We start from the raw sequence: 25,365 nt of genomic DNA on the forward strand, positions 1-25,365 counted from the left end.
GAGAATTAAATGAAGAAAGTTAGTACTATGAGATAGCAAGGAATCTCTGCCGTATTGCAGAAACTCCATCGTAGCTAATACCCGATATTTGATGCACAGGAGAGGGTGATGACAAAGTTGTAGCAACTGTGGAAAATGCGTAAGGTCCAAATGAAGAGGATGTTTGGCTAGGTTGTGTTCCGAATCTAAAAGACGATCGTTCGTTGCGTGCCAGTTCCTCAAACCATTCAGTCATGCGATGTACATTCGCTCGTGTTGGCGGATCTATTAGCATTCGAGTCGCATGAGACGATCTAGGAGATTCAGAAGATTCCCTGAAGCAGTATGAGAATATTCGTGTCAACACTCGAACTGGTTTATTTTCCTGATCTGGAGGGCTCACTACTCCACGTCTAATAGCAGCCTCTAGTGACGGCCGCTGCGAGTCACTAAAGAATCCTCTAATGATATCAACTACCCGCTGCCGTTCAAGAGATCCTATTTTGTCTGCAAAAATGCTACCACCATGCTTCATAACACCCCTATCAATAAGCTCCTTACGCGTGGGGCGTCTACTTAAACCTCGACGTAATGAATCTTTTACGAATATTCTCGCCAACCTTGTGCTTGCCAAAATGTGCTTTTGGCATGGACTAGGAGCCAGTTGGACCCGTGAGAGAAGAATGTTTCGATCATATAAGTCTTTGCAGGAAGGCCGAAGCGGATAAGCACGTTCCAGCCATTTCGCAGTCTGTGTTAACCTACGATGATGGAGCTGTGGATCCTGAGCTAGACGCCGAAATCTATGGTCAACCTTTGAGCAATTATATAGGTCTGGAATATCCAGGAACTCAAACACCGCCACCCAGAGTTCGTCTGGTAACTGTGGGGAAGATGAATTTCGCAAGCCTTTTCGCCCCGAATCTGCCTCGCTTGTCGCATCAAATGGAGACATTTTTGGCATCACTTCCCTTGAAATCGCTCTAGTACCCTTTATTTGTATATTTTCTGATCCTTTTAGGTTCATCCGATCCTGTGAAAATTCCCCGTGGTTCATCTTATATCCTATAAACGTATCTGTATTGCAATTCTTTGCGGGTTTGTGCGATGCTCGCACATACACATACACTTCAGCTTCAAATCTCTAAGCTCTAAGACCGCTTTCCGTGTTATAATAGCCTCCAAAGTAAAGGCTAACTTGATCTGTCGTCTGAATCTTCTCTTGACGTTTCTATGTTGGTGCACAGAATATGGCAATGTGACGTAGATAAGGAAAAAAGAAAATAGTCTTTTGGCTACAGAATCGTTCTTAACGCCCGTTTGTAAATCCTCAATTTTTTTTATAAGGAGCAGATTGGTAAATTGTATAACCAAGTACTTTGGTTATTTAAACGAGTATATTTCCTACTGTGATTTAAACACCTCTGAAGTTTGGTAGCTGTAAAAAGTATCAGCAAACATATGCCGGATTGCCTCCTGAGAAGGCGCGGCAGTTGTTATCTCCACATTGTATGTGCGTCTTCTGCAAGTTAAATCATGCAAGCAGCGATGACGTTATGCCAGGCATGAGAAGATCCTCAAGGTCCCAAAAAATGAACTTCACAACAGGTGAGGACCTATACTACCATCTTAAAGATGTTATCAAAAAAAATACATAGATTAATAAATACTGATAATCAAAAGTTGACCACCGCTTATCTTGGAGGTGGGAATTGATACGAACTCTGTCCTGTCTGATTATCTTTGTGCCTTGTTAAAGAAGATACCGACGAAGATGCAGACATTGAGGCTGGGCTATTTGATAACTTTGTTCCAAAGGTCATTACGCTTGACCTGCCATTTCGAGATTTGCTCTTTGATCTCGGCTCTTCCTCTTGCCGTTGTTCTTCTTTTGCATTGTCATCCCGAATGTCCTTTTCTTTCACTTTATCAAGCTTTGAAGCCTTCTTTTTCACTTTGCGAATATTTGCTCCTCTCAAGAAACTTTCTAATCTAAAAGAATTCTCTTGTGGTGCTGATGGCATCTCGGCCTGGTCTCGCATAATCGGAGATTGCACTCGCTGTACAGGCGAGGATGGATTAGAAGACGACGATGATTTTGTTCTAGCAAGTCTTGGAACCACTCCACTCAATTTCTTACTACTACCAGAATTCGGTGAGGTAACATACTTAGTAAACGATACAGTGGATCCACCGTTATGAAGTTTGAACTCATCACCAGTAGACTCTAAATCTTGGGGACTCATATTTTGATCATCTATGTCAGGTGATGACAGTACCGAACCTGAGGAAAGGCTGCTTGATCTTGTGTGACGGCCAAAATCAACAATCTCCCGTTTTCTTGGTGTAGGGGGACCACCGCTATTACCAATGACTGATACATTAGTGCTACTACCAAATCTCGCGTCAGCTGTGGGTGTAGTAGGACTATTACCAAACGAATCTGCCAGCGATGTTTTGAACGAAGTTGTCGATGGAGTCCTAGCAAGAGATCGATTTAAAATCAATGACACTTTCTTGTCGTACAACTGTGGAACAGATTCAACAGGATCAAGATTGTTATCTGTGCTCATATCAGTATCTGTGACGGAAATATTGTGCTCGTGGTTTGGTCTCTGCTGCCGTGATTTCTTCATATCTCTCGTAAAGAATGAATCCAAATTATCCAAGGCTGTCCACATATGGCTAAGTGAGCCTCCCTCCACATCTTCTGCCACCGAAACACTATCTGTTCTATCCAATGGACCACCCATAAAGCCGTACTCTTCTTTATGAAATTGAAATTCCTCGGCTGACACAGGAATCTGTTCAGTACTAGGAGTCGTGTTGCAAGTGTAGAATACAGCGTGGACATTGTTTCTTGTAATGTTGGCAGTAACTGCCGGCATTGGAATAGCCCATCCACTTTCATCTGGAATACCAAACATAGTAGCTGTCTTTTCATATTCCTTACGAATGGTTCTATTACCCAAACTCATCCTCAAAACGTGTTTATCCATGTTACTTGCTGAGATGCTAATTGTTTCATCCAATACTCCTAACGCTTGCTCGGCATAGTCTGTCTGTAATAATCTCAGTAAAGGAGATATAATATCTGCCCCTACTCCCGCAAACTCTTCTTTCTGCAAATCAACCATCGGTAATATCTTCTTGAGTATATCCATAGTTTCCGTCTTAACCCATTTGATTTTGTTGGATAGAATTCCAAGCAAGAATATTAGAACTGACCCTTCGCAAGATGGGAAGAAATTATTCTGTAAAGCTTGAATAGTCTGGTTCAAAAAGTCTTGTTTTGATCTAAACCTTCCTTTGCCGAACGACACCAAAATACGTGACAGAGCCCCCAATCCCCGTTCATCACACATTTGCCTGAGCCTATCTGAAGAAGCTTCAATTTCAGGGGTAGTCTCACCTATTTCCAAGGCATGAAGGTAACGAGGTAGGTTAATGGAGATAGCCAAAGCCAATCGGTCAGGCCCAGCTATAATTTCGCTGTCCTGCAATTGATTCAATCGATCCAAAATACGAAGAGACTGTTCCCATGCCAAGGACGATCGCAACCCAGGTATCACAGCATGTTGTAGTCCTCTAAACTTAGCTTCCCACTTAGGCGGGAAGGTTGCAATCAAGCAGGCCACAGTCTCTGCTGAGTCAAGATCGATTTTTGAAATAAACTTCTCTAGAATAGACAAGACTTCAATGAACTCTTGTTCATGCACTGTTCCTAAACATGCGACCGTTGCCCAGAATAATTGTGGATAATTAATCAAATCTTCCGATGCTAATTCTGCCGTCACAGCATTGAGAGTCATCAGAATTTGCATTGCAAATCCCTGGATGTCTGTGGTACTGTCTGATATAGTATTCGACAATCTAGCAAGCATGTCGGCAAGCATGTTCTGATCCAGAGTGAACAACAGACACCGGAATACTTGGAATGACCTACACGCGATGTGCCTAACTGGACAAGTAGTAGCCCACATCAAAGCTACACGAGACCAGTTTTCTCGCAAGTCGGGGATTTGAGTGCCAAATATACCAAGGATGTCCTTGATCATCTGAACCATCATTTTCGGGGTACGTGCACCATTTTTGTCACTATTCAAGTTATCATACGACCAGTTGAACTTGGAGTTACTGACCCTTATCAACTCACAAAACTCTTGTGCACCTGCTTGTGAGCCAGCAAACTCATTCACAACATGTACCAAAAGTTCGCGAGATCTATCGTTGATGATTGGTAGGTAATGGTCAAACAGAACCAAGGACACATGCAAAATCAAGGGTAAATTGGCTTTTACACTTTCGAGAGGAGAAACAATAAGATCTACCAACAGAATCAGGGCCAACTGACCATGCGAAAAAGTAGTCTCCTTATTGCCCACAGGTAATACAGCAGAAATGGTTGCCACGTAAGGATACATTCTTTCTGCGATTGATAAATCATAAGGTTCCAGGTGCTGGGGAATCATTGCCTTTGGCTGTAAGTATTTCATCAAAGCATCTATGAGAGTAGTTCCTGCAGGAGGCGCAGCCAAATATGCCAATATTTTCCGTGAGTATTCGACAAACACTGGATCCCTCCTTTCAAGGCTGTGATGAAGCACAAAGTTCATAATTGCATTCACGTTATTTGGGTATTTTCCATTGCCCAATGCAACCCATAAAGCTTCCACTTCATTTTGGATCCTATTACTGAAAGTAACAGTGATTTCAAACAAGTTGTTCATAACCATTGCCGTAGAGGGAGTAGGCATGTCATTGACCTCGACTTGAAGTTCAACTGCTTGAATCCATGGCAGTAGCACTGCCAAAATGTCTCGTCTCGATATATCGTTCACGACGTGGAAGAACTTTGTAAGCTCTGAAAATACCAGGTACGTCTCTTGGGGATGATCTTTAGCAAATCTACTTGAAAGATTGAACATGGCCCTTTTGTATACTACTGGAGTACTGTTGGTAATATTCACGCGATACTCCTGCAAACAGGACGTTCCATAGAATCTAATTTCTGTTGCCTTCAATAAATCTACTGCTAGAGACCGGACCTCGTCATCTTCGTCCCCTGTCTTGAAAAGTCCAAGAGCTAGAGCTTGGCGCACCTCGCAAGGATAATCAGGAATTTCCAGTAAAATCTCTGCTAAAGCAACAAAATAACTCTTCGATGCCTTGGGCTCACTGTGTATACGATAACCATTTGCAACAGTCTCCTCGAAAATAATGGGATGGTCTGGGTTATGAATAAGTAGATTCTTCAAGGCTCTCTTACCCAGACTATGCATTTCATCATTAGGACTCTCGAACATAGTACCAATCCACTTCAGCAACCCAGAGATATTAAATGAAACGTTCGATTTTCTACGGCCCGCAGCATCCAATGGCTGCATTAGTGGACCAGCACACAATGCCGCCAATACACTTAAAATTGCTATGTCAGATTTCTTCTTCTCGAGCTCCATTGAAGCCAGAATAATGTTGTGCTCCCTAGAATCTTTCACTGTAGAAAGTGCAGCCCTTTTCATTTTGGCTTCCCTCTCACGAGCCACATTCCAATGCTGTCCGACTGTACACCAGTCTTCAATGAGCGTGAAGTACCGCATACGCGACTCAAATGATATCGGATTGGAGCGCTCAGTGTTACGGCTAACTCCAAGAAAGACATTCTCAAGGAGTCCGCAGAAATACCTTCGAAGTTTCTGGAAGTTATAATCTACTTGGACCCGAGGTAAACTTAAAAAGTTTCGGAGCGTGTTCAAAAACCCGACAAACTCAGAAATGATCCATTCATCTTCAGCCACAGATGGTAGTTCAAGATAGTGTGAAGTAATATACAGCAAATGCACGATTTCAGTAATCACTCGCTCTTGCCTATAGGCTAGCGAAATCGCCGCTGACGAGTCTTTTCGGATCCCCACTGTCTGCTTAGAGGACACATTGGATTGGTTGCTTTGTGACTGATTCAATCGCTGTGACTCCTCCGCCCATGTCTCAATGGCCGGCTGTAAGCATTCAATCAGTGCTTTGTAAATATTAACGTTGATACATCCAATACCAGTGATAATAGCATCTCGGATGACGGGATGATCCACGCCCAATAGAGGAATCACCATTCGGAACACAGACCTAACTGAGGTTATCCGTTGGTGGTGAATTGTAATCTTCTGAGCAGATTTCTTACGGCCATGCTGATATCTGCTATCAGGTATATGGAGTTTTTGCTCGTCAGTAAGCGTTAGAGTTGAACAGGCCACTATTAAATAAGTTCTCCATTGTTCAACCACAACCTCGGGGTGCGTCCTCATTGGGTGTTTCAGAATAAATGCATAATTCGCAGTTCCGGCAACAGCTTCTGACCTCGAAAACTCAACCACCACGTCATACATACGAACCAATCGAACACAGACAATGTTGCGACAGATTGCTATTGGGATGGGATAATTTTCAAAGCATTTTTTAATGAATGTCGGGAAGGCCTTTAACCAAAGAGCAGTGTCAACACCATAGTCAGACTCCGCTAATGCAACCAATGTTTCCTTCTTTTTGCCATGGAGCTTTGCAAGACGGCTACGCTCTGGCATACTCAATTCAATATTGGGCTTCGAGGCCTCAAACAGCTCGGTCAAGTCAACTGTTTCCATAAGCTGTATAACCCTACAAGGAGGAGTTAATGTGCTTTTCGACGGAGTTCTTGAATGAGACTTGGTCATATGTTGACCATGATCTCGGATAGCTTCATCAAACTCTGTTGTCAGCCGGATGATTTTTACAGCCAGTAACCTGATAGCCCTATCTTGAGAACACAAGAAAAACAACCCATTGCCCTCAATCTCCTCGACTGCAGACCACCAATTGTTCAAAATCATATCGTCACTTCTCCTTGACGAATCATCGTCGCTTGGTTGTGAGACTGATAAACTGCCTGATGTTTCAGACTGATTTGCGTCTCTTTTGGTAAGAACTCTAATGTTCGCAATCCATATCTCTAACAGTGATACATATACCTGCAAAATTTTCTCAAACTCGGAAGCAGAGGAAGGCGGGCAGTCATAACTGGTGAATATTTTCTCATCAAAGGAAAACATTAACTTGGTGTAAATATTGACAATGGCCCTTGTATCCCTGGTTTCCACCAAACATTTCAACGCTGATATAGATGCTTGTGCTACCTTGGGGTTGCTGTGAACGACGTTGCGACAGAGAATTTCAGTCGTTCTAGTAAGAGTCTGTGTATCTGGAAAGTGGCACCATGGGATGAAATCGATAACTGCCGAAAATAGTTCAAGATATGCCAATCTTTGATGCTGAGCATAGCTATCGTTATTGCCAAAGTGGAAAGATACAGACATCGGTTTTAGTTGAATGGGGCGGTCATCAACTGAAGTGATATGAGCTCCAAACTGCGTATCGCAGAGAACTGCAAGCTTAACAATGCATTTACAGCACTTTTCATAAAACTGCAACAACGAACCTGTTGGAAGAGGTATGTGTTTTGGCTCTGAACGATCCTTATTTGACATAACAGACTGCAAAACGACATCGTCAGGGAATGGAGGTCGGGACGCAGAGGTGCCGGTAGTTTCATGATCGGAGAGTATATACATGAAGGATCGAACTCCGACTGTCGCTCTTTCAGGGATTATGGACTCCAAAGTGAGGGTGTCCACAGAACCTGAATGCACCATTTGCAACAATATGTTATCTAACACGTATTGGAGATATCCATGGGAGCCAATGCGGATCAAATATACACAAGCGGCTGTTGTAATCCCTGATTCCCACGATGTCCAGAGCTTTTTGTTTCCCGGGTTGAAGAGCACTTTTGAAACAATATCTAACTTCTTTGTTGTACTGTTAAGAGTTTCAGACCATCGGAAAACAAACACCCAAAGTAAACGTGACACTCCTATATATATAACAGCCCTATTGGCCTTGTCCTTGATTTTCGAAGCGTGTGATTCAAATAATGTTAGCCAGTGACGAGCAAATAACTCCTGTGGTGCTACACTGAGAATCACAGTCGCCAGTTGAAAAGCAACAGCCCAATATTTCGGTTTAGCAATCATCTCCATTGCTTTAGCGAAAATAGTCTCAACGGGCTTAACCCACATTGGGTGGTTGAGTTCAGCTGTAGCAACACCAGCTAGTGGTAATAGAATTTGTGATAAAGCCTCAGAGTACGCAATCTTTACAGGTGTGCTATTTGACCGGCTGAAGAACTTTCCAAGCGACTCAATGAATTCTGCAGATTCTTCAAGCGCATCCATAGGATATATCTTCAGCTTCAGATACTTCATTCCGTTGATTAGCAGCAAAATATGTGGCTCCTGCTCTTTCGAAATGACAGACGGCACCTTTTCTAGCTCAGCTATAAATCGATCCCCGACGCTCAGAAAACGTGAATTCGACATCTCTCCTAGTAATTCAGCAAACAAATTCCAGTTTTCCCGTCGAATAACACTCATTGATAACGTCCGCGGATCGCCAGTCCGCAATTGTTTGAACACTATCTCTTCTAATTTCTCACTCAAGTCATCACCGAGAACATCAGGAGGGCTTTGTTTTACAACTTCCATGAGTACTCTGCATAAGATATAGATAGATATCAGACTTTTACGTTCCATTCGTAATGCTGCTTCTTTTAACTCAGCCAGATTGCCCGTGCTATTGTTTTTGGAACTCGAATGATTTGTAGCTGATTGAGCAGCTGTAGCAGCGGCTTCCGACTTACTCTTGCGCCAGAACATGACTGAATCTATGATTGGTTTTGGTTTGCTACGCGAAATATACCCGAGTGACTCGATTATTTTGTCGAAGGAATGATCAACCCCTGATCCCAATATACTAGATATTTCAGGTTCCGAATCATAATTGTAGTTCAGGCATAAGTTTAGTTTTCGTTCTGCTTGTCTTACAAACTTGATATGTTAGTACTTGAATTTTTTTCTTCAGGATATTGCTCTCTATACTCACCTGAGTGAACAAAATATGTAATGCGTATTCCGAGGGCGTCTTCGGTTCAGAAGATTTTGGTTTTGCGGTCTTAGCGCCAGAAGTCACTGCAGTCATTGTAGCTGGTCCGCTCACACTTCGATGTGCCATGGTTGGAGCTGTATTCTCGGTAAGCCTTGTCTGCATCGATTGAAGTGAAGGAATTGCAATAGATCCAGAATATTGGTGACCTGCAGTAACAACAGGTTGTGGTGTTTGCCCTAGTACGCCAACACCAAGACCAATAGGAGCAGGAGCACTAGGCTGTGGACCAGAAGTAATATTTCCTCTTGTCAGCATATGTTGAGGCTGGGTGATTGGTTCCTGTAACTGTTGTGATCCCATCATCACTGTCGGTGAGGTAGGTGTTAATACTTCATAAGATGGCACACTTGTTAGAGTACGTTCTCCAGGCTGAGTTTCTCTTGGAGGACCTTTATCTCGGTTTAGCGAAATTTGAGCTGGCGGTGAATTACCGTTGCTCACCGTACCTGGTCCATTTTCATTTTCAAAATTAGTTATACCAACCGCACCTGAAGGGACCATATTTGCTGAGTTGCTAATTCCACCACTACCTGAGAGACCGATCGTATTTGCAGCAGTTAGCTGCGCCTGTGCCTTTACAGGTGCCACTATAGGGACCGTATGTTTTATTTGCTGTGTTGGTGCTACTGGTAGGGGGCTCTGAACCTGAACTTGACTCGGGAGTGGAGCTTGAATCTGGCTTTGAGCTGGAGCTGCCTGATATCTCTTCTGGCTTGGAGATCTGGATACAGTCGGTCTGCTGAAAGTAGCGGCTCGAGTGGGTCGTCCAGAAATCGCTGCATTGTAAGAATTTTCCCTACTCAACGTCGCATTTGGCATTGACTGATTCCTATCATGAGAATATGATCTAGCAATGTCTTCATTGACATTTCCATTCCCGTTGGTACTGCCACTGCTTGTAATAGCGTTTATAGGTATTGCTGTAGAAGCCTCCATATTCTCTGAATTCTTCCTTTTTGGCGCATATGAATCATCGAAGCGAAAGTCCTGATCTTGTTGCATCTGAAAGTTAGTATTCAAGGTAAACCTAAAGCTTGGCCTTACAAATATACATACTTTGGTGGTTGAAATGACGATGAAAACGTATGCAAAGCTGTGTATGGTTTCTATTTCTTGGTTGTTAGTGACTATAAACTTTCCTAAATTTTACCTTGAAACTTATTGCCTAGTGTTACTTACAATGTAATAAATAATGAACATGTGCCACAAAATTTCAGATAAATACCTCTGGTATCAACACCTTAATGACAGTGGCTGTGCCTGCCAATTTAACAGCATTCGCTTACTAGGTGGGCTAATCCAAGTAGATCCAAGTGAGCTTGGCTATACTGTTTTTGTTCTGCTCAGTAAGTATTCCTCATTCAATGAATTTGAGGTCGTCGAGCATATAGTGAGGGACAATTTCACATTTCCCTAACATGACCACTTGTTGGACAAGATACAATACTCTAAATCCGCGTGAGCTAAATGTACTTACTGAAAGTAATAAATCGATTCTCAGCTTGCCGTTATAATGCTATAATAAATATGTCTGTATGATATAACATGCTGCATTCGCTTTGGATTAGCGATTATATATCTCCAGCTCACATATAGAGGCTGCATGTGCCAAAGCGCGGCACTTCAGGAATGTAGCTAGCATACGGCTTTACATCGGGGATTTATAGTGATCCAGAGTATTTTGAAGAAATATTAAAATTAGAAACGCGAGGAAGAATCATCTTGATTGAAGGCGATTTCTATATCTAGTTTTTTTTCAAGCCTAGTGTAAATATATGTTATACGGCTTATTGAGAAGAATGAAGACTTATGCATTATCAGCTGTCTGCACTCTCTGGCTGTAGAGTAAATCGTTTGAAGCGTCCTTTCAATAAATCTTCAGCGATGACATAATCAATCTTATGCTCTTGAGTCTTAACTGAGATTAAGTTTCGCAGTATAACACCAATCTGACTGTACTGACTGAAGATTGCAGAAGTGCGCCAGTGACCAACTTTCAATTTTTTTAGAGTTACACTAATGGTGGCCCTACCATGTTAATATTCCGTCATGAACTACTAAAAGGTCTCTTTGGTCTCTTTCATGGCCTCTTGATAGGTTGGTGAAATGGATGGAAATTCTATATCAATGAAACTCAAGAGTGCACATGCAGAATGATCTAAAAGATAAGATCACGTGTAGATAAGCGATCATGTAGTCCCTGCGTGATAAAATTATAAAATGACAAAATAGCTTATTCAATTCGACAACCAGATTTAACTAGCCAAGGTATGACTAGCTAAAGGCTATATATTTTTCTATCAATGATAATTTCTAGAAAAATAATCACAAAGTGTGTATAAGGTCTTTTGTGTGTGGTAACTATATTATGTGTACAGATACTTCGCCATCAGCACTTCTAGAGAAATGGGGCAAGCCATATTTTGTGTTCAGACTTACCCTCGATGGTTTCTCTACCTCCACAGAATAATTAGTAAGCAACTTAATAAACTATAATAAAATAAACAAAACATAAAGCCAAATAATACGTGCTCAATTTATGAAGAGCAGATCTGTATATAATATAATACATAAACACACCAGACAATGATGAGCTGAGTAAAAGGAAGAGAGAGTGGTATGCATTATGAAAAAAAAGTGAATAGCAACTGAAAGCCCAAATTCACCCCTTTTAACTCTTTTCATCTAAAAAATTCCTCCTTTTTAAATCATTTCCAGTAACCTTCTTTTTACGAAGATCTGACATATCTACCAACAACGATACAGTGATCTCTCTCGTAAGGCTCCAAAGTCAATTGCTCCAATGGCTTAACTCTCTCCTCACGGAGCTTCTGTACTTCACGGGCAAAGACGGTCTCGGCCTCGACAGTGGAATCAATACAGTTGGCCTTGATGGAAATGACAACACCACCTTGGTCTTTAAGGAAGAGATGCGAGTTAAGGGCAATAATACGGGCTTGATCAGGCTGGGCAACATCGGCAAAAACAACATCGACCATACCAACGAGCATACGGTACTTTTGAGGGTGACGGGCATCCTCAATAATAGGAATGACATTAGGACGCTTCTTGGCCATAGAGATCAAATCACGACCAGAACGGTGAGAGAATTCGACAGCATAGACAACACCCTCGGGGCCAACGACATCAGCAACGTGACTGACAGAGGTACCAGAAGCAGCACCCAAGTAAAGAACCTTCTTACCAGGACCAACGAACAATTCATCCAAACCACCCAAAATACCAGCAGCCAACTTGGATCTGAAAGGATTCCAAACTCTGTATTCTACTTTAGTAGCCACAGCATCCTCTCCTTGGCCAGGAACATCAATGGACACTCTCTTCTCACCGTATACAGACTCACCGGGGGTCAAGTTCTTAGTAACAAGCAAATCTTCCTTACCACGAGCAATGAAGACACCAGCGTGCTTGTGAGGTTCAATGACAACCTTGGCACCACCAGCAGCGCCTCCACGGCCACCTCTGGCACCACCACGGCCACCTCTAGGGCCTCCACGACCACCTCTGGCACCACCACGGCCACCTCTTCCGCCAGCAGCACCACCACGGGCACCACCACGACCACCGCCGAAACCACCTCTACCACCACCTGGAGCACCTCCACGGCCACCGCCGAAACCACCACGGCCACCACCGAAACCACCACGGCCACCGCCTCTACTTCCACCACGTCCACCTGGAGTGAATGCCATTATTTTTTTATTTGAGGGGGATTGCTTTGTACTTTTTTTGTAATCGAAATTCTTTCGATGTAGCTCAAAACAATTGTAGTGATGAACTAGAAATTTTTATTAACAAAAAAATCTTTACTTAGAAGAGACCTGCAGATAAAAAAATTGAAAAGTTTCCTTGCCCACATCAAAAAATCCTCTGTAATCGGCCCTAACCCAATGATTACAGGGGGTTCTTAGTGAAATTTACAAACAATTGGTAAGCGGCCTGTAAACCTCCGAGAAACTTTTCGAAGTTACAAATATGACACTGCAATTGTACGAAATGAGGAGAGTCGTATGGACCAGTCGTCTAATAGTAGTTCTTTATCAAGGATGTCTGCTATATTGCATGTTCACTGCGTTTATGCGAATATTATAGCTGTGGTTATCTCTTAACGTGAGCTGCAGAGCCACCATCCACTAATTACGCCGTACTTTGACCGTAAGGCTACTATAAAGTGTCCATCGGTTATCGATTGTATTCATAGAATTAGTTGCGTTCGATAGCAGTAATTCACACTTTATTAGGTCGCCAATAGAGGGTAGAATAATGGAAGATAAGGGAAAGACTGTCCAACGGAATCGTTGTTAGTCAATGGTTCCCAGCTTGGACACAAAAAAATCTAGTAAAGGTGGCTAGCGGCCGGGATAGAACTGCAACTTGCTGAACACATGCTCTAGTGGAAATTACATGCAGGGTCCTTAATAAAACCTGGGGTAAAACGCAGGGTGTTCACTCCCAACCAGTCTTTTTTTAATTTTCAGGGTACGGGTTTATAGACAAGTGTGTTCGGTATTAGTACAGTCACAAGTGCGTCCAAAATTACCTTATTAGGAAATCTTTCTCTGAATATGCATATTGGAAACCGACTCACGAATGCCTGAATGCCTGCTTCACATAGTGACATTTTCATAGAGCCGAATATACACATACGAACTTTTGTGACATCGACAATTTCGTTCAACAAAATCAACAAAAATAATGACTCGTTACAGTACCACCCCTGTTAACCCTGCCAAAAGCGCCTCTTCTCGTGGTTCTTACCTCCGTGTCTCTTACAAGAACACCTACGAGACTGCTCAAGCCGTTAACGGCTGGCCTCTTACCAAGGCCTTGACTTACCTCGAACAAGTCTCCGAAAAGAAGAGAGCCATTCCTTTCAGAAAGCACGCCGGTTCCATTGGCAGAGCTTCCCAAGGTAAAGAATTCGGTGTCACCAAGGCCAGATGGCCCGTTAAGTCTGTCAAGTTTGTTTCCGACTTGCTCAAGAACGCTCAAGCCAACGCCGATGCCAAGGGACTCGACACTGAGAAGCTCGTCATCAAGCACATTCAAGTCAACCAAGCTCCTAAGCAACGTCGTCGTACTTACCGTGCTCACGGTAGAATCAACCCTTACCAATCTTCCCCATGTCACATCGAGATCATTTTGACTGAAGCTGATGAGGAGATTGCCAAGGCCCCCGAGACCTCTGTTGTCAGACTCAACAGCCGTCAAAGAGGTGCTAAGGCTTCCCAAAAGCGTATCACTGCTGCTTAAATATACTGGATTCAACAAAAGCCCCTCACGCCCAAAATGAAATGAACCGCATCATCCATTCATCTGTAGAAAATTGTTTTAATATATATAGGTGCAGAAAACTTACGTTTCTTCCCACCGGTTTCTTCGAGATAGGTTGTGTTGTTCAAAAATGAATGTTTTTATTTGTCTGTATAAGTGGAAGTTAATGATGATACCGTCTTGTCATAGATCGTGCCAGTCAGCTTGGCTCTGCCAAACCTCCTAGTGCCGATAAAACCCCTGAGCAAAATGAATGGGTCGTATTTGAAATGATTCATGAAAAGGAGTTCATAGTCTAACTTACAAGGGGAGTTGCCGGAGGCTTAACCCTTATTGTATGGTTAAAGATTATATGCAATATATCTCGTACTAAGGGTGCTCAGCCAGTTGGACAGCAGCTTCTGATACTAAGCTCTCCTCTGCTCCAGTTCCAGGGACCGTAGAGGGGACTTCTAGGACAGGGCTTGATGTTGCACCATACATAAGAATGACCATTACTAAAAGGTGGAGGCCTAGACAGTAAAGAAAGAAAAAGTTTCGACTCAACCTGTTTGACAGGACACCTCTGAAGAACGAGTAGACAATCCTTTCTAGAGGACCCATTTTAGAGAGGGCTCTTTCAGTTTCACGCCCTCGAAACTGCTGGAATGGAGTTAAACCTTCTTCATATACAGACCTGTATCGATCTTCGGCGGACGATCCTCCCCGCTTAGATTGGGCCTTGTAAGATGAAGCATAACGAGTTCGTTCGTAAAGCTCCACATTATCTTTTTTAACTGTTTCAACTTCTTTCTGAAGTGATGAGATTAGCGCCCAATTTTTACGAAGCTCACTTTCCAACTCTGCATTTCGCTGCCGGAATCTATCTCTCTGTTGGGTGATAATTGGCAGAATAGAGCTGTCAGAACTAGAGGTAGTCGGAGTGGGGCCGCCTCTTAAGTCACGACCATCACGCCCTCCGATAATTGATGATGTGGGTGAGACCCTACCGTTAACACTATTTTTACCGCCCCAAGAGCTATTATTCCAACCCGATACAGTCGACATAGCTGGAGAGGTGCCGGAGTTTTTGAGTGTTAGCAGGTCTTCCTCCAGTTTATTATTTAAATTTCGTGCTTCTTCTAGTTCTGAAGTCAAGGAACTGATTTGTCGATTAGCCGCTTGATTGGCCTCATTAAGTTCATGGTTGGTGACTCGAAGATTCGTAAGATCGGATGTTAGCTTTTTGTTTCTAGTTAGCAGCATCTTTTCTAGCTTAGTTTCTTGAGCGTTCTCATTCTGAGTGCTAATACTTCGTGCTGACCGCTCACCATCATCCTCGCCAACATCAAATTCAATCGACTTCAGAACATCCAATTCGCGTTTTATTTCTTCATAGTCCTGTTGTTTATGCAACCGATTTTTCAAGGTAGTGATTTCCTCCGATTTTCTGGATACATCTCTCTCTAAAACTTCAATCTTTTGTTGGCTAGCAGCTGTTTGAGTAGCTAGCTTGGAGTCTAATGATTGGATCTTAGCAAGAACAATTGCATTCTCGCCTTCTAGATCTGAAATTTTCGATTCTAGTACTGCCTTTTCTTCATTAGCTTTAGTTTCTGATTTGAGTCCTTCTAGTTCTGTCCTTAGCTCGAGATTTCGTTTCTCGACCTGAGCAACCTTACGGTTCGCTCTTTCTAGGTCGCCAGCAACTAACTCTAATTCAAGTAGTCGTGACTTAGCACCCTCAGAAGGATCGATAGAGCTGTTGTGAGCAGAAAGTCTTGCCTCAGCAACATCTTTGTTGGCGCTTAAATCTTCAATTTGTCGTTGGAGTTCTTCCTCACGCAATTTCCAATTGCGCTCTTTTTCATCAAATAATGCATTCATTTCCGCTTCCTTCGCATTCACCTTTGCTCTAGCTGTTTCAATTGATGATTGTTCTACCTTCAAAAGCTTTGCTTTAACCGAATCATAGTCAGCATGACGGCTGACCAAATCGTTTAGCCGAGCATTTTCTGTCATCAAGCGATTAACTTCTGAAGCTGAAATTACAGAGTCAACTGACGCTTCTAATAGTGGTCTTGGATCTGGTGCTTCGGCCAATAGTTTATAGACATTCATAAAACTCGTCTCCGCGAATTTACCTCGATTAGTTAGATTGTCAATCTCCGTCTGGTATAATTTCAATAAAGACTTTATTTCAACCAACTTCTCTTCATCTGATAACTTTCTAAACGATTTGGTTCGAGAAGCCAGTTCCTTTCTTCCTTTTACGGAGGTAGTTTGATTGACTAGAATTTGATCGCCCTCATCATCTAATGACTTCTGCAACGAGCTAAGATCAATATCAGACCAAACCTTGATCGCTTGTTCAAATGGATTCAGAGCCTCCTTGGATGTAGTTGTTGTGGTAGATTGACCCTCAGGAGCAGAAGGACCCCCAGTGCTTGTTGGGGCCGTTGAGTTAGCATTGACATCATCCTCTGGAATCTTGGGTGAATTGTTTGCACTTGACATTACGATAATTGAACGAAAGAAATGCCTATATACAAGAATCCAGTATTAAATATATTGGCAAGTATTATACTGAAATAAAAGAAGACCGTTCAACCTTCTTCACACAAAAAAAATTCAATGTGGTTCGATTTCCCCATTCAAATAAGCTACGTGTTGGTGATCCCTGAACGGTGGTGCATTCGCCCAAAGTACTACTAGATCTCTGCGATAAGTGCGGCAGACGCGGCGCATGCTATCTGGATGGTTAAATATTGTATCAATTTGATTTGCTTACCATTGCATGATTTCTCATCCAAAGGAAAGCTCCAACAATCGGAGTTGACCTGTGCCTATCTCATCTATGGTTTCTATTTCGCAATGCTCTTTTTGACAGTCTCAAGATAAAGGTTACCAGAGGAGAGCGCATGGACTCCATGTTGCACGAGCAGTTTGACAGGACCCTAAAGGCGTTATGCAAGATCCATGTGCACTGATTATGCAGGGTTATCCAATAGAGTTTTTGGCCAAGTTATTAGGTAATTAAATGCTTTACCTAGTTAAACTGTGGATGATATTGCTGGAGTCTCTAGTGTAATGATAAAAAAAATTTTGGTTTACCCAGTTGCTATAATAATGTTCCATTTATATATATATATAAATATATATATGCTTTAAGTATCTTGCACTCATATTTTGTAAACCTGGCTATAAATTCAATCCCCCTTGCCATCGGAAGATTTTTCATTGTGACAGGAGGAAATTAACACACTCGATTCCACATTTCTGCTATAGCCTGATTATATGGAGAAACAAGACTGATCTTCCTGAATCTAAATTACACATATCACGTGATAATAAGACGATGCTGATATCAGGCGTAATCTTACTGGTGAGATCGCATACGGGTCAAGTCATCCATCAAAATGCCAGAAGACAATGAAGATAATGAAGCAGTTTATCTTCTGAATGAAGAGGGCGATGTGCCGCCCAACTTAATAGGTACAAATTCACCTCCCAGTATTTCGAATCTTGACTATGTAGCATACGCTACGATTGGCGCTTCATATCTTTGGCCATGGAACTGCCTACTATCCGCGACGCCTTATTTCCAAGGAAGATTTGAGGGATATAAATTTCTTCAGGCCAATTTTTCAAGTTTTGTTATGTCAATCACAACTGTGACAGGTACCCTGTTCACAATCCTCTTGGCAGACCGGCAAAAGAACGCTGACTACTCTTGGAGAGTGAGGGTCGGGGAACTTACTATTGCCAGTGTGTTTTTGCTATTAGCATTTTCCTGTGCATTATCTATTCCTGCCGTTCCATACTTCTTATTCATTTTGTTATGTGTTTTTTCCTCTAGTATTGGAACTGGATTAACTCAGAACGGTTCATATGCCATTGGCAACACATTGACCTCCAGCCACACTCAGGCTATTACTGTGGGCCAAGCTGTCAGTGGTGTATTACCACCAATCATCTCAATGCTCTCAGCTATAGGAAGCGGAGCAAGTAAAGAGCATTCCAATGATGTTAATGAATCCCTAGATGTTAGAGAGAGTGGTTCCTCTTCTACGAACTCATCTGTTGGATCAGCCCTGTACTTTCTGGCAGCTACTGCAGTGTGCACAGCTGCTATTATTTGTTTCAGACAGAGTGAGAAATATCGAAAATCAAATGCATCGGGTTTCAGTTTTTCTAATGAGAATCCTGCTCCGGAACCTCTTTCAGCAACCAAAAAGCAGCATATTCCGTTATCAACATTATTTAGTAAGCTATTCGTTCCTGCTTCTACTGTCTTTATCACTTTTGCAATCACTCTTATCTATCCTGTTTTTGCAGGTACAGTGAAGTCATCAAATGGTATTCCTACTCAATTTTTCATTCCTGCGGTTTACCTCTTCTGGAATTCGGGAGATCTTCTTGGCCGGGTTTTGTGTGGTCGTCCACAATTTGTTGTTAAAGACCGCCGAGCTCTCACAGGTTACGCTGTAGCTCGATTATTATTTGTGCCTGCATTTTTCTTGACTAACATTAACGGTGATGGCATAATTCAAAGCGACGTCTATTATCTCCTTCTTCAATTTGCATTCGGAGTCACAAATGGACAGCTCGTGACTAGTGCATTGATGGAATCCCCATCGTTTGTAAACGAGAACGAAAAAGAGGCTGCTGGTGGATTTATGACTATGTCTTTATCTATTGGCCTTGCTGTTGGGTCTCTTTTATCATTTGTTCTCGTTTGGATTCTTGGCTAATTAATGTTCTTTATAGATAAATATCTCTCAATCGAGTAAATATATGTCATGTTATCAATGTTCACTTAGGTATAGGACATTACTACCTACTTAAAGCATCAACGTACTGCCAAGCAGTGCCGATTTCGTCTTTTGCCAGCTTGTTACCTACGAACTTCAATCCATATTGAGCGAGAAATTCGTTTATCTTTTGTATTTGACCACTGGTATCCTCGGAACCCGATGAATTGTACTCCACTTGGACCAGTAGCCCTTTATAGCTACCTTGAAGAAAAATGTTGGCCAATCGAAGAATGAATTTCCCACCTTGTAACTCATACGAATGACCCTCGCCTTGAATTACCTGTCGCAACAACCATAAGCTTTGTAGCTTGGTTGTTAACATGGCTTCAAAGTCGCCTTCAACGATAGTACCTGTCCCATTCGTAAGGCAAAATAGCAAACCCGATTGATGTGAAAATGCAAGAGTATAAAAAAACAAAGAAGAAGATGGCTTGGTCACGCCATTTGTTGGAGCTGAGGCAGGGTTTTCCCGATATAGCTTATATTCGAAATTCCATTTCCCAAGATTGGAAGATAGAGTATTGGAGATCTGATCATGTAGCTGCGCTATCGTCGAAATATTTACAGTGTTGTCCACTAGGACTCTGCAATGCGAGGTTAGAGTGTATGAAATAGGTTAACAATGATATTTTACTTACCCAATGACTGACATTGTTGTCCCAAAGTTCACAGAAAGTGGTGAAGTTAGTTCCCGATATAGCACATTACGCGCCAGCGGCATAAAATTGACAACGCCCTTAGACCCAGTATCTTCCTACACTGCAACTAATAATAAAATCAACTTCCTGAGTAATACAAAGGTATCAATAATGGCAAGAAATCAATTGAGTTTTAGTATCTAATTTTTATGGTAATGACCCGGAGCCAAACCAGAATAGTCCAAGAAGACCCTAACCACTATCTAATAGAGATCAACAATCGCTCTTGGTCGAGTACCAAGATACGTAAAAGGAACATTATTTAAATCAAAAGGGATCTATTTCGAATGCCGGTAGCGTATGCGTATAGTGAAGAGCTAATTGAATATGCTGATAAGCTACCCTCGAATAAGGGGAGAGCGTCCAGGGTGAATGCCTTGATCGAGTCCTTTGGTTTAATGGACAAGTTTGATGGCATCATTCGCGTGAAACCATGCACACAAGCGGATCTCGAAAAATATCACGATAAAAATTTTATTAAGTTCCTATTGACCGGTGACGACGGACTGGATGCTGAAAGTGAAACGGAAGGAGAAGAAAGTGACGAGAGTTACGAAGGGAAGGACGAGCCCGTGTCCAAAGAAGCGCTTTATGGATTACACTATGACTGTCCGCCGTTTGACGGTTTAGAGAAGTATGTTAAGCTTGTAGCAGGAGCTACTCTACAATGTGCTGATTACTTAGTGAGTCTTCTTGATACAGACATAGCCCAAAACACGTCTAAAGTGGCTATCAATTGGACAGGAGGAAGGCATCACGCTAAGCGTGCTGCATGCTCTGGATTCTGTTACGTCAACGACATCAATTTAGGAATACAACGATTGAGAACAAAATTTGATAAAGTTCTATACGTTGATCTCGACCTCCATCATGGGGATGGGGTTGAAACGGCGTTTGCTTATTCTGACAAAGTGAAATCGGTATCTGTCCACCGTTATGAAAGAGGGTTCTTTCCTGGGACAGGAGGGATGAATACCACGTCACGTTCGGTTGTAAACATCCCTACTAAATATGGGTTATCAGATAAATCATTTATTCAAATTTTTGATACCATTATTGTGGCAGAAAAGGAAGATTTTCAGCCGGATGCGGTAGTTGTCACAACTGGATGTGATGGTTTAGCTCGTGACGAGTTACGAGAATGGAATTTGTCCTTTTCATCTTTTGAATATATAATCGACCAGATAGTTAACAGCTGGAAGCTACCAACACTATTACTCGGAGGAGGGGGTTATCACACTCTAGATACAGCTAGATGTCTCGCGATTTGTACCGCTGCGGCCTTGAATGTTCCTGACAGAAAACAATGGGTTGAGATACCAATGCACGATTACTTCAACGAATACGTTAAAGACAACTATTCACTTCGGGTTGAAAGTCACGTCAGGCATAACACTCCAGACGAAAACTCTGAGGAGTATTTAAAAAAGCTGGCTGATTATTTTGAACATCGGCGATAGACAATAGAAATATTTATATCTGAGTAACTGCTTCAGACGTCAATTGACAACTTGAACATGATTACTTACATCCAATATTGCTCGATGACACTATACTTAGTAAGACCCGCTAGAGTTATAGTTTTCAGATCACGCATTATTTTAGAATAGCTCAGGCGACAACATTGTGTGTACTATTTTGTGCTCTGGGTTCACGACATTTCATTCTAGTTTGACGTTATGTTGTCCTGCCAACTGCCAAGTCAATCTCCAGCCATGCATCATGCAACTTTAAATAGTGACGATCACTTCAGATTACGTTAGATCAAGATCTCCTACAACTACATTAAATGTATTTACATTGTAACAACAGCAATCTTCGAAAGCAATAGTAAACTAAGTCGGTATATCTCTATTAGCGAATTTTATAGGAGGAGAAGAAATCTTTCTTGCCAGACCCTGCCCCAATTGATTTCTACAACACTGCAATATATTCCCTTACCCATAGCTTGGACAGAGACGAGTGAAATTTCCAGGTTCTTCTATTTTTCACGCGCCGCACATTTAGGGCACGTAAACACATTACAGTACTGCTCGGTGCTGGCGTTTCCAAATTAACTTATATACTCACTACCTACTTCAAGTTGGTTTTTTGCAGTTTGGCATAGAGACTCGGCTATAACAAGACATAGTAAGTTTTGTCAACTGGTCAAACATTATGGAGACATTTAAAAAATAGTGGTGATTCTAACGTTTGGAGTAGATGTCCAAATCAAATTCCCCAACTCCAGCCCCAGCTGCCGGTGCTGGCAAGAGAGTGACTCGTCCTAATAAGGAAGCATTCAACGCCAAATTGGCCGAGCTTGAGGCTGAATTTAAGACTGCCGAAAAGAATCTTGAAATTGCTCGTAATGATGTCAAGAAGGCTCTGGGTACTTCTACTCCTCAAACCGAGGAAAGAGAAAAGCTTTCAAACGAATTGAATGAGATTGCTGCCAAGCAGAGACAGTTCAAGACTTCTAATGCTTCGATTAAGAAGGAGATTGATATCATTGACGAAAACATTAAGCGTAGTATTAAGGATTTGAAGGCCTTGAAGGATAAGAACTCTTATAAGTCTGTGGATGAAGTCAACGCCAAGATCAAGTCTTTGGAAAGGGACATTGAATCAGGAAAACTTCGTCTCGTTGAAGAGAAGAGATACATTGCTGATATCAGCAACTTGAAAAAGATCAAAAACAGCTTTGGTCAGTTGGATCAATTACAAGCTTCCATTGATGCTGAGCGTGCAAAGCTTGCCAAAGTCCGTGGTACTCTTGACACCACTTCTCAAAATGCCCTTAGTGACCGTTATAACGAGGTCAAGAAGCAGTTAGATGCTATCCGTGATGGCCAACAGAAGGCTTACAAGGAGAAGAACACTTTGTTTGAGAAGCGTGACGCTGCTAACAAGGTTCGTGACGCTGCTAGATCAAACATTTCCAAGTTGAAGGATGAGTACTACGGCCAACTGAGAGCCTACACTGCTCAAGCTGAGGCTGACAGAATTGCAAGAGCCGAAAAGGAGGAAGCTGAAAAGAAGGCATTTGCCGCCGAGAAGAAGAAAGCTGAGCTTCGCGAAAAGCTCGAGGCCGCTAGTGAGCCCGCCTTTGCTAATCAAATTGATATCGCTGAGAATTTGCTTGTTCATTTTGATCCTGAATACAAAAGAGCTGATAGCAATGATATCAGCTTGAAATCCACTGGCCCTGTTAAGACCGCTAGTGGTAGAACTATCGACGTTCCTCATGGTGCCGAGTTGAAGAAGTCTGACGAAGAACTTTTCGCCGGTCTTGGTGGTAAGAAGAATAAGAAGAAGTCTTCTTCCGACAGCAAGCTTCGTCTTAACGTTGGAATCATTGATGATTTTGCTACCTTGAATATTCCTATTCCTGTTTCTAAGGATGATGTTGAAGGCACTATTGCCAAATTGAAGGAGAAGATTCAATACTATAAGGAGAACCAAGACCGTGTTACTGCTGAGCGTATCGAGCGTGCCAAGGCTGAGATTGCCAAGCTCGAACTTGCTGACAAGGAAGATGAGGAGAAGAAGGAGGAAGAGGAGGAGAAGGCTGAAGAGGCTCCAGCTGCCACCGAAAAGGCAGAACCTGAGGCTTCTGTCGAAGCCAGTGCGTAAATTTAGTTGCATATACTGGAGTAGTATAAAGTTGTGAACAAGAGCTTTTGGATTATGTGCTATTAATATTACTGTTTTTGTGATGTATATACTTATTAGAAACTTACAATTTTAACATCCATGAGTTTTGTCTACGTTACTATATTGTAACCTCAATACTGTTATAGTTCGACTGCAATTTTGAAGCATCATTGGCTAGGATTGACCGTTGACTCGAATTATGACCTACGCCTTCAATAGGTGTTTGTTCATCGTCACTGTCAGCATCATAATGCAAACGTTGATCTCGTCTATCTAGGTACACAATGGCACCCACAGTAGGGACAATCAATGTACCTAACACAAGAGAGGCTATATAGCCTGTTCTAAAGGTAGGAGCATCCGTTACGGGATAAAATACTATGGGCCACCAAGCAATAAATGCTTCATCAATAGCATTCATCCAACCAGTAGTGATACTTCGAAGATATAAGTCATGACTAGTTACATCAGCGCACCAAGTAAACCAGAGAGCTTGGGGAGCAAGACAAGTTCCTAAAAAGAAAAATGCAAAGAATTTAGCACCATCTGGTACATTGTTCGATAACAAAATAGGGCAACACAATGTAAATGTGAACCCAATAGCGACAGAAGCTTGCCATCGTGATCCAAGTCTATCGGATAAGAATGAATATCCCAAAGTACCCACAATAGCAAACGCAAAAATAACAGTAGGATAGTTATTCATTTGAACGACAGTGTAGCCACGAGACTTCATCCATAAAGGCATTACATTATTTCCCAACATTTGTACCGACACTCCATACAGAAAAAAAATAAATGGCATTAACCAAAACTGCCAGCTCTTCACAGCTCTCCAGACAACTCTTAATGACATAGTTTCCGTGGGTACATGTCTTTGTAACCGGTCAATTGCTAGCTTTTTCTCTTCATCACTCAGAAACCAGGCGTTCTCATGACGTGGTAAGTCGGGAATTGCAATCAATCCCAAAAACACGAATGGAATTGTCATTGCAAAGACGACAATGAAAATCAATCTCCATGCAGGAAGACCATGTCCATCAAGTCGTGCAAATAACCCAGCCTGGATCCATCCGCCCGCCATTGAACCAATGTCACCAACGGAAACAAATATAGCAGCTCTTTTTCCTAATTCGTTCTTTTTATACCAGCTTCCAAGCATGAAGTGTGCACCAACGAAGGCACCCGAGGTGAATACACCCTCAAACAGATTTACAATATAGAATTGATAGACCCTATCTAGCCTGAAAGATATTAATGTCAAAATTGACCACAACAGATTGGCTACAAAAAAAATGTACTTTGGTCTATACGTCCCCAAAAGGATCGTAAACGGTGCTTGGAATACAGCAAATCCAACCAGAAAACATGTTAGCATGTAATTGAATTGTTTACCCTCGAAACCGACATCTTGTTGCATTCCCGATATATAGGCATGACTATACGAGGAGCGCTCCAGATTGAACAGAAAATAAATAATACTGAAAAATGGAATCAATGTCAGATCCAACTTTCTAACCAATTTCGTTTCTGGTCCTTCTGACCCGTAAAAGGATTTGTACCAGCTTGCGATACCCATTTTTTGAGCCTCTATCCGCCGAACCGAGGGTATATTTTGTCAAATCTCTATTCAATCAAGTTGTTCTACTTATACTTATTTCCGGGCCACCTTGATTGTCTAATAAGCATATGGGGAGGCTTCCCCCGGGTAGTAAAATCGAGCCGCAAATTTATTCTGAGCTCTCTGAAGCTTAAAACATTAACTTTTGATGCCGTGAACTTGGGCCTTATCTGACATGCGTCTCCTGTTAGTAATAATTCTCGATTGCATCATCCTAATGCAGCATGAGTAATACCTCGACAAGGTTTTTTATGGGGACGAGAGTTAAGTTAAGTTTAAGCGAACCACCCGAGCACAGGCGCTGTAT

At 42.1% G+C, this 25,365-nt stretch overlaps 10 protein-coding genes across 10 annotated transcripts; 4 read left to right on the forward strand and 6 right to left on the reverse strand.

Moving 5' to 3' along the window:
• Nucleotides 1–25: 25 nt before the first annotated feature.
• AWJ20_1991 (uncharacterized protein) lies at nt 26–1,006 on the reverse strand (the record flags this gene model as incomplete). The annotated part of the gene is made up of 1 exon (XM_018878913.1): nt 26–1,006. One exon carries the CDS (start codon nt 1,004–1,006, stop codon nt 26–28), a length of 981 nt encoding a protein of 326 aa, XP_018736880.1.
• A 667-nt stretch (nt 1,007–1,673) lies between these two features.
• Nucleotides 1,674–8,723, reverse strand: TAO3 (Tao3p; the record flags this gene model as incomplete). The annotated part of the gene is made up of 1 exon (XM_018878914.1): nt 1,674–8,723. One exon carries the CDS (start codon nt 8,721–8,723, stop codon nt 1,674–1,676), a length of 7,050 nt encoding a protein of 2,349 aa, XP_018736881.1.
• Nucleotides 8,724–11,741: 3,018 nt separating this feature from the next.
• Nucleotides 11,742–12,725, reverse strand: NOP1 (rRNA methyltransferase NOP1; the record flags this gene model as incomplete). Its single annotated transcript, XM_018878915.1, has 1 exon — nt 11,742–12,725. One exon carries the CDS (start codon nt 12,723–12,725, stop codon nt 11,742–11,744), a length of 984 nt encoding a protein of 327 aa, XP_018736882.1.
• Nucleotides 12,726–13,728: 1,003 nt separating this feature from the next.
• Nucleotides 13,729–14,286, forward strand: RPL17A (ribosomal 60S subunit protein L17A; the record flags this gene model as incomplete). The annotated part of the gene is made up of 1 exon (XM_018878916.1): nt 13,729–14,286. One exon carries the CDS (start codon nt 13,729–13,731, stop codon nt 14,284–14,286), a length of 558 nt encoding a protein of 185 aa, XP_018736883.1.
• A 390-nt stretch (nt 14,287–14,676) lies between these two features.
• On the reverse strand, nt 14,677–16,803 carry COY1 (Coy1p; the record flags this gene model as incomplete). The annotated part of the gene is made up of 1 exon (XM_018878917.1): nt 14,677–16,803. One exon carries the CDS (start codon nt 16,801–16,803, stop codon nt 14,677–14,679), a length of 2,127 nt encoding a protein of 708 aa, XP_018736884.1.
• Nucleotides 16,804–17,705: 902 nt separating this feature from the next.
• On the forward strand, nt 17,706–19,040 carry FUN26 (nucleoside transmembrane transporter FUN26; the record flags this gene model as incomplete). Its single annotated transcript, XM_018878918.1, has 1 exon — nt 17,706–19,040. The coding sequence occupies one exon, from the start codon at nt 17,706–17,708 to the stop codon at nt 19,038–19,040; it is 1,335 nt and encodes a 444-aa protein (XP_018736885.1).
• Nucleotides 19,041–19,122: 82 nt separating this feature from the next.
• On the reverse strand, nt 19,123–19,425 carry AWJ20_1997 (uncharacterized protein; the record flags this gene model as incomplete). Its single annotated transcript, XM_018878919.1, has 1 exon — nt 19,123–19,425. The coding sequence occupies one exon, from the start codon at nt 19,423–19,425 to the stop codon at nt 19,123–19,125; it is 303 nt and encodes a 100-aa protein (XP_018736886.1).
• A 663-nt stretch (nt 19,426–20,088) lies between these two features.
• On the forward strand, nt 20,089–21,261 carry RPD3 (histone deacetylase RPD3; the record flags this gene model as incomplete). The annotated part of the gene is made up of 1 exon (XM_018878920.1): nt 20,089–21,261. One exon carries the CDS (start codon nt 20,089–20,091, stop codon nt 21,259–21,261), a length of 1,173 nt encoding a protein of 390 aa, XP_018736887.1.
• A 742-nt stretch (nt 21,262–22,003) lies between these two features.
• BFR1 (Bfr1p) lies at nt 22,004–23,416 on the forward strand (the record flags this gene model as incomplete). Its single annotated transcript, XM_018878921.1, has 1 exon — nt 22,004–23,416. The coding sequence occupies one exon, from the start codon at nt 22,004–22,006 to the stop codon at nt 23,414–23,416; it is 1,413 nt and encodes a 470-aa protein (XP_018736888.1).
• Nucleotides 23,417–23,555: 139 nt separating this feature from the next.
• On the reverse strand, nt 23,556–24,599 carry FEN2 (Fen2p; the record flags this gene model as incomplete). The annotated part of the gene is made up of 1 exon (XM_018878925.1): nt 23,556–24,599. One exon carries the CDS (start codon nt 24,597–24,599, stop codon nt 23,556–23,558), a length of 1,044 nt encoding a protein of 347 aa, XP_018736889.1.
• Between the last annotated feature and the right edge of the window lie 766 nt (nt 24,600–25,365).

Source organism: Sugiyamaella lignohabitans, chromosome B (genome assembly GCF_001640025.1).
Source record: "Sugiyamaella lignohabitans strain CBS 10342 chromosome B, complete sequence".
In the NCBI taxonomy this organism is placed as follows: domain Eukaryota; kingdom Fungi; phylum Ascomycota; class Dipodascomycetes; order Dipodascales; family Trichomonascaceae; genus Sugiyamaella; species Sugiyamaella lignohabitans.